The 16,119-nt window shown below is 34.4% G+C and overlaps 2 protein-coding genes across 3 annotated transcripts in view; one reads left to right on the top strand and one right to left on the bottom strand.

Moving 5' to 3' along the window:
• Nucleotides 1-2,340: 2,340 nt before the first annotated feature.
• Nucleotides 2,341-16,119, top strand: part of LOC126889777 (tRNA N6-adenosine threonylcarbamoyltransferase, mitochondrial) — a 96,689-nt gene continuing 82,910 nt past the window's right edge. The window contains exons 1-2 of the mRNA XM_050658367.1: nucleotides 2,341-2,630; nucleotides 8,916-9,049. Of these exons, the coding sequence (XP_050514324.1) occupies nucleotides 2,446-2,630; nucleotides 8,916-9,049 (319 nt within the window). The 5' untranslated portion in view covers nucleotides 2,341-2,445. The remainder of the gene's footprint in view (nucleotides 2,631-8,915; nucleotides 9,050-16,119) is intronic.
• LOC126889776 (E3 ubiquitin-protein ligase TRIM37-like) overlaps nucleotides 13,656-16,119 on the bottom strand; it is a 68,734-nt gene continuing 66,270 nt past the window's right edge. For both annotated transcript variants that reach the window (XM_050658365.1, XM_050658366.1), the window contains one exon: nucleotides 13,656-13,920. In XM_050658365.1, the coding sequence (XP_050514322.1) occupies nucleotides 13,736-13,920 (185 nt within the window). In that variant the 3' untranslated portion in view covers nucleotides 13,656-13,735. The remainder of the gene's footprint in view (nucleotides 13,921-16,119) is intronic.

Genomic DNA, 16,119 nt, shown 5'->3' with positions numbered 1-16,119 from the left:
ATTAGAGTTGGATGGATGATGGATGAAGTGACATGAAACGAGTGGTTTGTTGCGTGACAGAAAAATTCCAGTGAAGCTGAAGGGAAAATTCTATAAGACAGTTATAAGGCCAGCTATGATGTACGGAAGTGAATGTTGGACAGTTAAAAAGAAATAAGAATAACCAATGCATGTGGCAGAAACGAGAATGCTTAGATGGATGAATGGAGTGACAAAGAAGGATGCGATTGGGAATGAGTATATTAAGGGAAGTCTAGGGTTGACACCAATAGATGCCAAAATGAGAGAGCATAGGTTAAGATGGTTTGGTCATGTTCAACGTCGAGACGTTAGTCACCCAATACGATGAATTCTTGAACTGCAGGTTCCTAGAAGGAGTAAGAGAGGAACACAAAAGAAGACCTGGGGGGAGAGGCTTAGGCAGGACATGTCGGTAAAGGGGATTAATATCGATATGATCCAAGACAAAAACTTATGGAGAAATGCAAATAGGGAAGCTGACCCCGCATAGAGATAAAGGCAAAGATAACGATGATGAAACAAATAGTTTGTAGGTTTTCGCTTTGTGCATGACTGACGCGACATCACCTAGCGCCTTCAACTGACATTTTTAGATCTCACAATTTGACGTTGAGCATATATAAATAGGTAACAGTTATGTACCATTTTTGACAAAAATTTTTATACAAACAATGACAATGACATTACAAAGATAGCTCCAATATTGTCATATTTCGCTAGTACTCACGTTGGCGTTGTTTTAATGTCAACGCCACCATAGTCACACACGGAGCGAATATGGTAAACCGATTCAATAAGTTGCAAAAAACTACTTACAAATGGAGTAGGAAAGGGGCGCCTAAAATTTCTTGCCCCGGGGCGCTTGAAAGCCTTGGCGCGGCCCTGAATAAGACGTCTGTAAATCATAATTGGTGAGTTTATAGAAATCTTTAAAAATAGTTTCACGCTATTGAAGAGTAATAAGTTTATGGCATTCTTTAAAGCAGCGGCAGTCGGATGGATCAAATTGTTTGGCAGCAACTACCTTACCCTTAATGGTTGTATACTCACGTCCACTGTTTCGTAATTTTTTTCTTATAGGTATTACGTTGCCATTGACTTTTATCTGCAAATTTGCGCCGAGGACCACGTTTCTTACTTCTTGGAATTTCTCCAGGATTTGCAATATCGTTAGACTGAAAATTGCTTTGTAAATTCTCATCAGCCACCAGCACCTTTTCATTTTCAGCTAAAACAAAGTTTATTAGTTTCTCGCAAACGATTATAATAATAATAAAATACCTGTACTTTTTTCACTTGACGATTCTTCTATATCAGAAGGATTGTAGCTGGAACCTGAATCTGCAAATGGATCATCAATACTAGAGATATCACTGTCATCAAAGATATTATTGCTTTTGCCTGAAAGAGATAAGTTACAGTAATTCAGCCGTGCATTAAAATATACTTTTTAACACCTTATTCCAAAATGTCTGCTTTTACTTTTAATAATATTACTACTTAAGAAAATTATCTGGATAATATATTTACCTGATGTGGATGGAATATCCATAATGAAACTTCCAAATAACTACAGTTAAACAATTAAAGTATACACGAGCTGTTAAAAAACAAATAATAATTTTAAGGTTAAAAGATAGGACACTAGTGCACACGAGAAATTGAAACACATAGATAGGCACGAACGTTGGGCTATTACTGCACAACCGTTTGTCAACAAATCGTAATACGCCAAAGTGACATTGACCATTCCTCTACCGTCATTTTAATCAAATCGATGTGGGCCACTATTGCACACGATAGATTAATAAAAATACTAACGCTCGGTGTTATTAACTCAAATATCATTTTTTTTTTAGTTAGGCCACTTTGGCACTATGCGCCTCAATTGAGAGAGTGGGCTGCACATGGAATCCACAACGCCAAGATCTCTCTAATTTTAGCCTGAACACCATATTGTATTTTCCACTCTTAACTGACGCGTTGTCGTAGGACTGTACCCTGCAGTGTTTCAAATCGATATCATATTCTTACAAAAATGTCATTAGAGAATTAAATTTCTTCTGCTTTATGACCGTGATTTTAGAGAAATATGAGAAACCTTTGAGTGAAACCTTCCATAACAGTTAATTGATTGACAAAAATTATTCTGTGTCCTTAGTGAATATTGTGCTGATTTCTTTTTAACATTTGGGGCTTTGTGGGGGCCCCCAGAATACGGAGCCCGGGCAGCTGCCCAGCCTGCCCTCCCTTAAATCCGGCCCTGTCCTAAACTTTTTTTCACAATCAGTAGATTCCCAGAAATTACTGGTTGCCTAACTGGAAAATAGTAGTTCAAATACTACTGCTGATGGAGTAGAGCATTTACCCAAATTTGCCATAACAAAAACATAACCTTTTTTTAGTTTAGTTGCGTCAAAGAAAATGTTATTAAACCGATATAGCACAAAAATCTTAAACTCAATCAAAAATGTTAGATCTTACAGTTCAAAAAGAGGTGTTATCCTTGGGATTGAAACGTCTTGCGATGATACTGGCTGTGCCATTGTGGATACCGATGGAAATATTCTAGGTGAAGCTTTAAATTCTCAGCATTTAGTACACCTAAAGTAAGCTTATTACATTCTTGTTATTTACAACTTCTATTGTATACAAATAATTACGCGCTGTTTGATCAATTATCTGTTGTTTTTCTCAGTTTAATTATTTAGTAATTTATTTGACTCCCCCTTTCGTTCTACTTGTTTGTTCTAGTTGATCTCAGTTTTTTATCAGAATCATTGTTTCATCACTACCTACATCAGGTTTTTTACTACTGATTTGTCTACTATATTACCTGTAAGTGAAACCGCCTGCAGTGGGCAGGACATGTAGCCCAGGCCCCTGAATCAAACATGATAAAAAAATTCTAGCAGCGTAACCAGTGGGAATGAGAAGACGGGGTAGACCAAAGCTGAGGTGGGTGGACGGGGTAACACAAGATGCTGAGAAGATCGGAGTCAGCAACTGGAAAATGCAAGTAAGAGACAGAACAGAATGGCGTAGAAGGCTTGAGAAGGTCGAGGCCATCTAAGGGCTGTAGCACCAAGATGATGATGATGATGAAGCACATAGTAGAGGCCCTGTTCTGTAATCAAATCTGAATCATCTTTACTTTCATTATAATATATTTATTATTTAACAATACATATTTATATTTCAGACTGATTCTAAAATCTAAATTGTTCTCTATAGTCCGCCTCTGGTTCCAGATTTCGGTGAAACTGTCTATAGTAGGGCAAGGTCTGACGTAACAATATAGAGTTCTAGTTTATATTTATTATAGAAAATGTGATGGTCTTCAAGTGACGGATCTACGGGGAGGGAAAATGTGGAAATTTCCCAACAAACAAGGTCCAAATTAAGGAAAAAATTGTTGAAACAAAAATATATTAGCTGACATGAAACTTAAACCACATACAGACATATTCAACCCAATAAACACACTAGTTACGAAAATTAAGGGAACTTAACCCTTAAACGCCCAAGGGTGGGTAAAAAATGTCCACCTAATGTGTATTCCCTTGTAACATATTTATTACGTGTTTAAAATTTTTTTAAAAATTATTTATTGTTAAAAAGACAGCCCTTTATCAAATGTTAATTTGGTTCTACCGATATTTTTGAAGATAAAAGTAGCATCTTGAGTTAAATATGGGTGGGCATAAAAAGTACACCCTTGGTAAAATTTGTTACTAAAGGTTTCTATATAATTTCTCGTTGGTAGGAAGATAATCCATATAATTATCGACGTATAATTACATAATCTACATAATTATCCACCAATGAGGAGGTTGAAAGGAAGAATGTGGAGAAAATCGACAAATCTTAGTTTATTGGCTTTTACTGGTGTGTTAATTTTGATGTGTAGAACCCCGTAAATCCGAACCCCGCGAATCCGAACTTTCGGCAAATCCGAACCAACGGAAAGCGAAGAAAATTTAAAAATTCAAGACAAAAACTTAAAAACATGTTCATTATACAGAGTAAAGCCAGAAAATTGGACAATGTAGGATTACTAGGACTTTGACATTTAAAATTTCTTAAAAATAAATATTATACTTTAATATATAGGTTTATAAAGTATTTATGAAGGTTAAACACAAACTTGCTTTCTTTCTCTCGTAGTCAACTTGAGTCCAAAAATATTGTCCACACCCTTGCGAGAACGTTTGGCTACTCAAAATCACAATGAAAGCTTTGAACTACTAGTTAAGGCTAACTTTCGGATAATCCGAACTTTTCGGAATCCGAACAGGCTGTCCCCCCAATTAGTTCGGATTTGCGAGGTTCTACTGTACATTGTAATTTTGTTGTAAGGTTTGTAAATTGTTTATATTAATATTTTAGAAGATGCTGTGTTTATTAAGCATAAGAATCTTAAGTTTAATCCATTTCCAAAAACTCTCAATAAATATAGGTTTGTTCGTAGAACGATCAGCAACCGTTGCCAACTGTCAGACGCAAGCGCGTTCGTAGTCTACGAACTTGAACTGTTAACTGGGCAGCGCTAACTGTTAACTGCGCATGCGTCTGATGGTTGGCAACGGTTGCTGATCGATTGGATCGTACTACGAACAAACCTTATATTAGCTATTTTCGAGGTTTACATTTTTTACCCACCCTTGGGCGTACATGGAACCTAAAAAAGGTTGAGCGTTTAAGGGTTAATGCTTATAAGTTATTATTTATGTCTTTTATGTGGTTTGACCAAGGCAAATTTCCCCTTCCAAGGCAAATTTCTAGATCTGCCACTGTGCCTTTCTATTATCAATGTTGTTCTAATGTCTTCATTTCGAATTCTTTTTAGTTTTAAAGTATACATTCCTGTTACCAGTAGCTTATACTGTGTTCTCGAAGTAGAGTGAAAATGCTTTGGTTACTTGCAGCCCTAGGATATATTTTTTTTTAAATGGGTTTGGCGGAGCCAATTCGCCAGACTTGTCAGCCTTAGGCTATGAAATTAGGATTAATAAATAGGAAGAATATTGGATTTGGTATAACAGGTCTATCTGTAACCGAAAGTGAGGTTACATGGGCAATACAAGCAGCAAAAAATGGAAAATGACTCTTGGCTTCGATGAAGTGAGTGTTGAAATACTAAAATTTTTAGAAAAAAAAATGGAATTAAGAGGCAACGGTAGCGATCAATAGGTACCTAGCGGCAGGCGCGGTCCAGGATTGCGGCTGTAATTTTGAATATTTTGTCATGATGTTTGGCACACATGTTCGTGATATAATAAAGAATGGCGGTATTCATTGTAAGGCAACTGATGGAAAAATACAGGAATAAAGAGACCAAAGCTCATATGGTATTCATTGATCTTGAAAAAGCATATGATAGAGTTCCTCGAGAGATTCTGTGGTGGGCACTCAATAAGAAAGGGGTCCCTGGCGAATATGTAAAGATTGTGAGAGATATGTATGAGGGAGTAACGACTAGTGTTAGGACAGGTGTGGGAGAGACTGATAAAATTCAGGTGAAAGTAGGATTGCACCAATCTCGGTGCTTAGTCCTTATTTATTCTCATTAGTTTTGGACCAGATAACAGCGAAACTACAGGGTAGAATTCCATGGTGCCTAATGTATGCTGATGATGTAGTGTTAATAGGAAATAGTGAAAGAGACTTAGAACCAAAACTGGAACAGTGGAGACAAGCTCTAGAGGAAAAAGGTTTAAAACTTAGTAGGACAAAAACAGAGTATTTGGAATGTTCATTTAAAGATGGAGTCACTACAAATAAAATGGTATCTCTGGATGGTGAAATGATTGTGAAAATCAATAGTTTTAAGTATACTTCGTCTAATTTACTTACCGTTGCACGTCATCCGCGTCATTGCCTGTGACGTCACATGATACCAACACGAAACATTTAGGCGGTAGGTGTGTTCTTTCTTAGAATCATTTTGCCTAGTACACTTTAATTACAGCCACTAGACATATTTTATTATATACGCGTAGAGATAATATTTGAAGATTTCTATTAATGTTAACCTAAAGAAATACACAATAATATGTTTCATTTAATTTGTATAAATGGATTATAAAGCGCTTTTATGAAGCACATTTCCTCGGAACACACTGTAACTATAATCGAACGAAGGTGACGTTTTAGAATTAATTGGTAACATTTATTTGACAGTTGCTGTGATGACACTTCATATTTGTTTATATTCTTTACTATAAGTATTTGTTTTATTATATTTACTGTTTTTATTATTTACTTTAACGTAAGATTATAACTTAATTCTTGTTCTCTCTTTCTAAAGTTTTTATTTATCTACATTGAATATTAATTTGTTTTGTTGTATAATCCACGTTTACAATATTTATGTGATCGATTTGATTTAAAATGGATTCAGGATTTTTTTATACTTTGGCAACTATGTCAACTTAGATCTCTGGCGTAGATAATGACGTGCAACGGTAAGTAAATTAGACGTACTGTAGGTACCTAGGATCGGTATTACAGAGTAATGGGGAAATAGATGGAGATGCATGCAGTAGAATTAGGGCTGGATGGATGAAGTGGAAAGAAGCGAGTGGTGTGTTGTGTGACAGAAAAATTCCAATGAAGCTGAAGGAAAAATTCTATAAAACAGCCATAAGACCGGCTATGTATGAATGCATGTGGCGGAAATGAGAATGCTTAGATGGATGAGTGGAGTGACAAAGAAGGATAAAATTAGAAATGAGTATATTAGGAGAAGTCTAGGTGTAACACCAATTGATGCCAAAATGAGAGAGCATAGGTTAAGATTTTTTTGTCATGTTCAACGTCAAGATGACCCAATACGAAGAATAGCTGAAGTGCAGATTCCTGGAAGGAGTAGGAGAGGAAGACCAAAGAAGACCTGGGGAGAGACGATAAGGCAGGACATGTTGGTAAAGGGGATTAACATTGATATGACCCAAGATAGAATTGTGTAGAGAAATGCGATTAGGGAAGCCACTCCGCATAGGGATAAGGCAAAGAGAATGAATGGATTACCTGTTGTATTTAAAATGTTGGATTACTTGTCTAATATACTGCGCATCAGAGAAAATAGGCTACGCATTTATTTCATAATTATCTTCACACAGGCATGTCCCTTTATAAGCATCTGCATATTCAGTTGTGTCAGTGAATATGTTAAACAGTAGAAACACTGGTCCTTGGGCTTGTTGAATATGGCTTTGGAGCATTCTAGCAGCTAACATCTGGTTACACAATGCAGGAATAGCGAAAATGCGATCTTCTCTGACTGTTGTCTTTGTCTACAGCCATACCGGATCAGTATTGATGAGATCCGGTCTCAAGAAATGCCACATCCCTTTGGCTTGCTTCATTTTCCAATTTAACAATCTGATCAGACTTTCGATATTTTTCAATTGTTTCAAAAAATACACTTCACTGTAAGGGGGTCAGGGTATTACCTGATATCTCAGAAACTCTTTAGAACACTACAATAGTTCATGCAGTTCCCAAATCAATATTGCGAAGCTTCGTTGATTTGTAAATAGTTTCAGATAATTTTATGGTTTAATGGGTTTTGTGAATTTGTTTATTTTCTTTACAGGCCTTGTCTATCTTCTCAGTACAGGTGATAATTCATTTAATTTAATTAATAATATACAACTTAAAAGAAAATGGAGAAATTTATAAAATATCCTAAATTGAGTTGAGTGTTTTAATAACGTAGGAGTTATATTTGCGGACAGACAGACCGAAGGACAGACTTGCATAAATTCGGAAGAATATAATGGTTTTCGTCTTTCTAAAGCGCGTCCAATAATAAGTCGTTTATAATATTCGGGCGTCTTTAAAATAGTACTTCAAGTTTCAACTCTAAAACTGGAAGTGTAAGGTCAAATTTCTCACCTTAATAAGATCCTTGGGTCATGAGCTTTCATTCGACAGCTCATTTGTCCTGTATTATCTAATGACACAAAAATTGTGTTTACAAAGTCTCTGAGATAGACAGACATGCGTAATTAATTATCCATCAAAGTAGAAAAAAAAAATAATAAAATGATGAGCGCGCTAATAACCGGCAAAATAACGCAAAAGAGTTATAATCAACATAATACGTTGTGAAATAAAAAGAGATGAAACTAGTAGAGATACATTAGGTACATAGTTTCCCTCTTTAGACGTCTGTGACAGAAAACATGGAGAATTTTATAAAATTCTCCTGTCACAGTTAGAGTTGTTATACTCCTCAGATATGTCTAAAGGTGGGAAACTATGTAATGTAATATAAATTCATAGGTTCCCATCCATATTTTACATCTCTACTCGTTTCATCTCTTTTTATTTCACAACGTATTATGTTTTCCATTTTTTGCGTTATTTTGCCGGTTCTTAGCGCACTCATTACTGTATATTAATGTTTTGTAAACAAATAAGTACATTTACTAAACAAATTATTTAATAGAAAAATATAAGTAAAAAAAATAAACGTTGAATTATAAATCAACGTTTTCACATTTGTTTAAAATGGGTAAAAAAATATTTTGTTATTTTTAAATAATTTGTTTATTATATCTGTTTACAAAAAGTTAAATATATTATTTTTTCTACTTTAATATTTTCTTCTGATAATTTCCAACTTTGGCAACGCTGTCTGACAAAGCCATACCTACGACACGAAATTTTTCGGAGACCGTTCCCTATTTTTTTATAGTTCGTTCGGCCCATATCTTCTAACCCGTTTTAAATGTATAATAAATACATGTCTCTTTGTTACTCTTATTAAAGGCGCATACCAACCATAAGAAAATACCCAATCGGTATATTCTTACTTTGTACCAATTGTCTACAGTCTATGTCGTTGTAAAAATTCACAAATAAATTGATTTATTTTTTTCTAGTAATGGTGGGATTATACCTCCAATAGCTCAGGATCTACACAGAAAAAATATAGAAAAAGTAGTGACTGAGGCCATACAAAATTCAAATATTTCATTTGCAGATATAGATGCCATAGCCACTACAGTAAAACCTGGTAAGTGCTTTTATTATTACGAGGGCTGAGAACCATAAGGTTCCAAGCGCCATTTCGCAAATTTTTCAGGAAACAAATTTCTATCTTAAACTATCATAACTTCGTTATTTGGAGAACTGTAAATGTTAAAAATTATTTTTTTCTACGAGCGTGCAAAAATGTCTACTTTCGCACACGCATTTTAGTTTAGAAAGTTTCACTTTTCCGCACGCGTGTTACTTTTCCGCACGCGGTTTTTACTTTTCCGCACGCGTGTTAATTTAGATATGTTAATATGGCCTTAAAGTAATTATACCTAATACATGCAATAAACTAATATTTAGATATTATTTAATAATTTATTTCAAATATATCTTATTGTGTTCCTGTTTTAATAAAATTAACGCGACAATTCGATGAAATAAAATTATTTTGACATAATATTCGAAAGTCAAATCGGTAGACAATAACAGTCGTTTTGAATCATCGTCATGGAAACCAAGATCGTCGTCATGCTAACTAATTATATTGAAAGTTTGGTTTTGACAACCTTGTCAAAGAATTAATTTGTGTATGTATTTTCATATTAACTAAATTAATTGATTAAGATTTGGTAATTTTTAAAGACTCTTAGAAAAAATATTGTTCCTAACTCTTGCAGAAAGTCTCTTTTCCGCACTCGACTGCTTGCCGAACTCCCGCTTCGCGTCGTTCGGCAAACTGCAGTCGCGTACGGAAAACAATGACTTTCTGCACTTGTTAGGAAAATAATTATATACTACAGTGTGGTAAATTGTGACATCGCCTCAAGTTAGATAATGTCATAAGTAAGATTCTAATGTGTGGTTTTTAATATAACATTTTTATGACGTCTGCAGTGTACTTGTAACCTTAATGCACTATGAAAGCCTTGTACTTGGAACCTTATGGAATTATAAGATAAACAGTTCAAAGAAAATTTTAAATTTTCCACAATATTGTTAGCGCAATAGGTGAAATTACAATCATTTTCAAAATAAAGCGAATATTTATTCTTAAACTAAAAATCATAACAAAAAACAAGAAAAAAATATTTTTCCTAAATTACGCTTAAAAAACAGCAAGTACCTATGTACTTGAAATGAAAATAAAAAAAAAATATACTTAAGTATACATTATGGAAAAATGTACCTAATTAAATGTATTTTTTTTTATTGAATACATCACAAATCAACAAACTTTTTACTATATTTCTGACGTAAAATCAGAGGCGGCTCTAGCACATGTAGCGCCCGTGTGCAATCGATGCCCTGGCGCCCTTCGCTTGACGCGCAGTCAAAATGGAATAGTCGAATAGGTACCTATAATACCTAGTACCTGTACTAATAGTACATAGAGTATTAGAGGGTATTAGGTACGCTTATAATGTAAACAAAAATCCAGATGCAAATAGTGCAATATTAAATTATGTCGGGAGCCAATAAGTATTCACGGCGTCAGAACAACCTACCCAAATCTGTTAAAAATATTTAATTAAAAATAAACTTTTTTATCTATGAGGTATAGAGGAAAATTGGTTGAGGAAATTTGACAGGTTTGAGTACACGAGTAAATAGTACTTTTAGGAAGGAATTTGTTAGATGAATAAAAAAGAACAACTTTGTGATTATTTAAAAAAAAAACTAATTAATAAATATTAAAGGACGCACATAGGCGCTTACTACAACATATAATAATTATAATTATTATACAACAGATACTTTTCGTGCTTTTGAATTAGAAAAATCTTGAAATAATATCACTTACTTTGATTTTTATTTCATGTTCAATACTTACTAGTGATAAATTTGTCAATCGACTAAGACTATGTTGACCTTAGATAATTTTGAATTATTTTTAATTTAGAAAATGATCTTTCACTGTGCGCTACTGTCTCTGGCAATGTGAGGTAAATTCTAAGAGCAGTGAACAAATTTGGGAACACTGAATGTAATAATGTAATTATTTATTTGTATACAAGTAATTTAAAATGAAGCTGGACCTTGAATGCTGCATCAATGAAAAACTAGAACCATTTGAGCTGTGGGTGTACAGAAGAATTCTGAAAATATCGTGGACAGAACACGTCACTAACAAAGAGGTTCTGAGAAAGCTGAAAAAAAGAAATGGAAATCTTAAATTCCATCAAAACAAGAAAATTGGAATATCTCGGTCATATTACACGTGGAGAGAGATACAACTTGCTCCAATTGATTATGCAATGAAGGATTCAAGGAAAAAAAAGCATATGGAGACGCAGAATATCGTGGCTGCGCAACCTGAGAGAACATTTCAGAGCAGTCGTCTCTAAAATCCGAATAGCTATGATGGTTGCCGACCTCCGTCGCGGATATGGCACTTAGAGAAGAAGAATTTAAAATATCCAAAGGTGTAGTAGAATCATCGATAAAGATTGGTAATATAATTGTATTTCATTAAAGAGCTCAAACCTATCTACATCTAAAGAGCCAACATGACACAATTTATTTTCTAAATTAGAACAATATGCTCTTTTTGTATCTAATTCTAAATCCTTCCAGTCTTTTAATTTTTGAAGGACCGAAAAAGTGTCACTATTTTGCTTTAAAAGTTTGAAGCGTTCGTCAAACTTAGTATAATTGCGATATCTAATAGGTAATAGTAAAAGTTTACTAATGTATTTTGGCGTCAGTTACGGATTCATCTTCCGCCTTATAATTAAAAAATTTCATATTTTATAGTTTTATGTTGAAACAAAGTAAAGGACCCAGGACCCGCTCTTTGGCGCTTGGCGCCCCCAACATCTCGGCGCCCGTGTGCACCGCACACCCTGCACAATAGGTAAAGCCGCCTCTGCGTAAAATGTCGCTTGGAACCTTATGGACCAAACCTGAAAATATTTCACGCACTGGAAGCAGATCATTATTGATTACAGCGAAATCTAGAAACAATTCAACATATTTCAAATATAATTCGATGCAAAATTCTTTACAAAAACCGATTTTGTATAAAATGTCGCTTGGAACCTTATGGTTCTCAACCCTCGATTAAGTAATAGTCCAGAAAGCCACTTCGCATCCGCTAGGAAAAATACTCTAATTTTGATTTTTTGCACAATATTACTCAAAAAGGACCCCTTTTAACAATTTTGCATGTTGCCAGGACCAAAAGTTGGTCAAAAATTTTTTAAACGTTTTTGTTTTTTTCCTAAAATAATTTTTTTTGCATGGAACAAATTTTTTTTAGGTTTTTTGGATCATTCCAAACAGAAAAGTTCTTTAGTGACTTTTCTCTAAAAACGATAGTTTTTAACATATAAGCGATTAAAAATTGAAAAATTGCGAAATCGGCCATTTTTAACCCTGAAAAACTATGTGAAAAACTGAAAATTTGAATGTTGCCAAGGTAGGTAGATATTCTTTAAACATCGATTGATGAAATCCCGAAGAGTTTTTTGCAATACAGTATCAAAAACCCCTTTGTTTTTTAATTGCCAATCAAGCGTGCGCGACACTATTTTCCACCGTTGCATGTGTATGCAGTATGGTGCAAATGAAAGGAATAAATTCGTTATTTCGTAAACCGGCGACTTTAAGGAAAAATACCGAAACAGGTCAATTTTTAATTTTAAGTTATGAAATTGTGACATATATGGTATACTAGTGACGTCATCCATTTGGGCGTGATGACGTAATCGATGATTTTTTTTAAATAAGAATAGGGGTCGTGTGCTAGCTCATTTGAAAGGTTCTTCAATTCTCTATTCAGTAATATAAACATTTACATAATTATTTATACAGGGTGTCCAATAATTTAATTTTTTTGTCAATTTGCCAAATGATTTAATTTAATAAAAAATTTTTGGACACCCTGTATAAATAATTATGTACATGTTTATATTACTGAATAGAGAATTGAAGAACCTTTCAAATGATCCAGCACACGACCCATATTCTCATTTAAAAAAATCATCGATTACGTCATCACGCCCAGATGGATGACGTTACTAGTATACTATATATGCCACAATATCATAACTTAAAAATAAAAACCGACCTGTTTTGGGATTTTTTCTTAAAGTCACCGGTTTACGAAATAACTAATTTATTCCTTTCATTTGCACCATACTGTATACACACGCAACGGTGGAAACTAGTGTCGCGCACGCTTGATTGGCAATTAAAAAACAAAGGGGTTTTTGATATTGTATTGCAAAAAACTCTTCGGGATTTCATCAACCGATATTTAAAGAATATCTACCTACCTTGGCAATATTCAAATTTTCAGTATTTCACATAGTTTTTAAGAGTTAAAAATGGCCGATTTTGCAATTTTTCAATTTTTAATCGCTTATATATCAAAAACTATCAACTTTAGAAAAAAGTCACTAAAGAACTTTTCTGTTTGGAATGGTCCAAAAAACCTAAAAAAATTTTGTTCCATGTAAAAAAATAATTTTAGGAAAAAAACAAAAAAAAAACGTTTAAAAATTTTTTGACCAACTTTTGGTCCTGGCAACATGCAAATTTGTTAAAAGGGGTCCTTTTTGAGTAAGATTGTGCAAAAAATCCGAATTAGAATATTTTTCCTAGCGGATGCGCAGTGGCTTTCTGTACTATAAGGGAAACGGTTATTTTAATTTTTCTAATTTTCAATTTATTTTTATAATAAAATATTTGTGTACTGTACAAACTCTGTATCTAACAATGCTTATAAACAATCTGAAGTTTGTGGTTGCTGCTGTGATGTTTCTAATGTAGGAGTTATTGCGTTATCTTTTTCTGCGACAGAATTGCCAGACTCTGGGTTTTGGCATTCATAAGAATCACAAGGAAGATTACTGTAATCACCTCCAGACATTCTTATAATACTGTTTTCATGTTCTTCGTCCCCAGCTGTAAAATAATTTTTTTAGTTTGTTGAAACATAACATTTTACTATGATACTACTAAGTTTACTACAATACCACTGTACAGCAGGTGGATGAGTTTAAATACCTGGGAACTATAGCAACTGGAGAAGATCTGGGAAAAACAGAAATTCGAAGAAAAATAGAGCAAAGCAGAAAAGTAATAGGATGATTAAATTCCATTTAGTGGGATAAAAATATTACAAAATAAACAAAAATTCAAATAGGAAGGGCCTAATGGAGTCAATTCTGATGTAAAGGAGTGAAGTATGGACGTTAACAGCAGAGTCCAGAAGACGAATCAACGCAGTAGAAATGGACTACATGCGCCGAAGAGCTGGAGTTTCGAGACAGGAGAGAGTGCGTAACTAGGATTCATTGAATACACGCCCAAGACACTGCAGTGGTCAGAATAGAGTAGAAGAGCTTGAAGTGGTTTGGTCACGTGCTTCGGATGGAAGAAGACCAAGGCTATCCTGGAATGAAAATATAAGAAAAGCCATGTAACATCCAGATTTAGAGGAAGAGGATGTCCAGGATAGGAATAGATGGCAGTTAGGTCTTCTTCCTCCTAAAGTTCCCTCTCCTATCGGAGGTTGGATATCATAATGGCTATGGTCACTTTGTTGGCTGCTGCTCTGAACATTTGTAATGAACTACAGTTAAACCATTCTCTAAGGTTCCTCAGCCAGGAGGTGCGTCTTCTTCCTATGCTTCTTCTTCCTTGGATCCTTCCTTGCATAATAATTCTCAGCAACTCATATTCCTCTGGTAATGTGACCCAAATATTCCAGTTTTCTAGTTTTTATACTCTTCATAATTTCTAACTCCTTATTTAAACGTCGTAGCACTTCAACATTGGTAATCCTTTGAACCCACTGAATTTTCAATATTCTTCTGTAACACCACATTTCGAACGCTCCTATTCTTCTTGTGTGTTGTCTCTTCAATGTTCAAGCTTCCATTCCGTATAGCAATATAGAAAAAAACGTAGCATCTTAGAGCCCTCAATCTGAGAGGCAACTGAAGGTCTTTGTTTTTAAGCAGTGTCTTCATTTTTATAAATGCTTGCCTTGCAGTTTCAATTCGGACTAAAATTTCTTGACTTTGGTCATTTTTGTCGTTCCCAGATATTTGTATGTCTTCACTTTTTCTATTTGGGTTTGCTTTATCATTAACTTTTCATTTCCATGTTCTGTTTTTGAGACAATCATAAATTTAGTTTTTTTTCTTGTTTATTTTTAGTCCGTATCGAATGCAATAATCGTTAATTCTATTTAGCAATTCTTGTAGCGATTCCAGGATGTCTGCCATTATAACGGTGTCATCAGCGAATCTTATGTTATTTACTATTCTTTCGTTTATAGTGATTCCATCACTTAGCTCCGCTATCTCTTCCTGAAATATGGCTTCACTGTACAGGTTAAACAGTAGCGACGACAGAACACAACCCTGTCTTACTCCTCTTTTTATATCAATATTCTCGGATTCTTGTTCTTCTATCTTTATATTGGCCTTTTGATTCCAATACAGATTGATGATAATTCGTAAATCTCGTCTGTCTATATCTCTGTTTTTCAATAATTCTATTAGTTTTTCATGTCGGACCCTGTCAAACGCTTTTTCGAAGTCGATGAAACAGGAATAAATATCCAGGTTCATATCTTAGCATCTTTGAGAGAGGACATTAAACGCAAACAATGCCTCTCTTGTTCCAAGTCCTTTGCGGAACCCAAATTGGGTATCATCCATATCATATTCTAGCTTTCTGTATAATCTTCCATGAATCATCTTTAGAAATATTTTGAGGGTATGGCTTATTAGTAATATTGTCCTATAGTCCGAACAATCTTTGGCATATATTGTTTTTGGTATGGTTACAAAGGTTGATACCAACCATTCCTGAGGGATTTTTCCGGTTTTATATACTTCATTAAACAGATCCAGTAGTACAGGTAGAGTTTCATCGTCTAGACATTTCAGTAATTCCGCAGGTATTTCGTCTGGACCTATAGTTTTTCCGTTTTTTGCGTTTCGTATTGCTTGTTCGATTTCCTCCATAATGATCTCTGGTTTCGCTGTCGATTTCTTCAGGTTCTTGTCTATTATCCTCAAAAAGATCTGTTATGTATGTCTTCCACTTTTTTAATTTCTCTTTGACTTCATAATAATTTTTCCATTTATG

Source organism: Diabrotica virgifera, chromosome 8 (genome assembly GCF_917563875.1).
Source record: "Diabrotica virgifera virgifera chromosome 8, PGI_DIABVI_V3a".
Classification (NCBI taxonomy): Eukaryota; Metazoa; Arthropoda; class Insecta; order Coleoptera; family Chrysomelidae; genus Diabrotica; species Diabrotica virgifera.
Note: the sequence above shows the minus strand (reverse complement) of the source record. Positions and strands in the feature narration are given on the sequence as shown.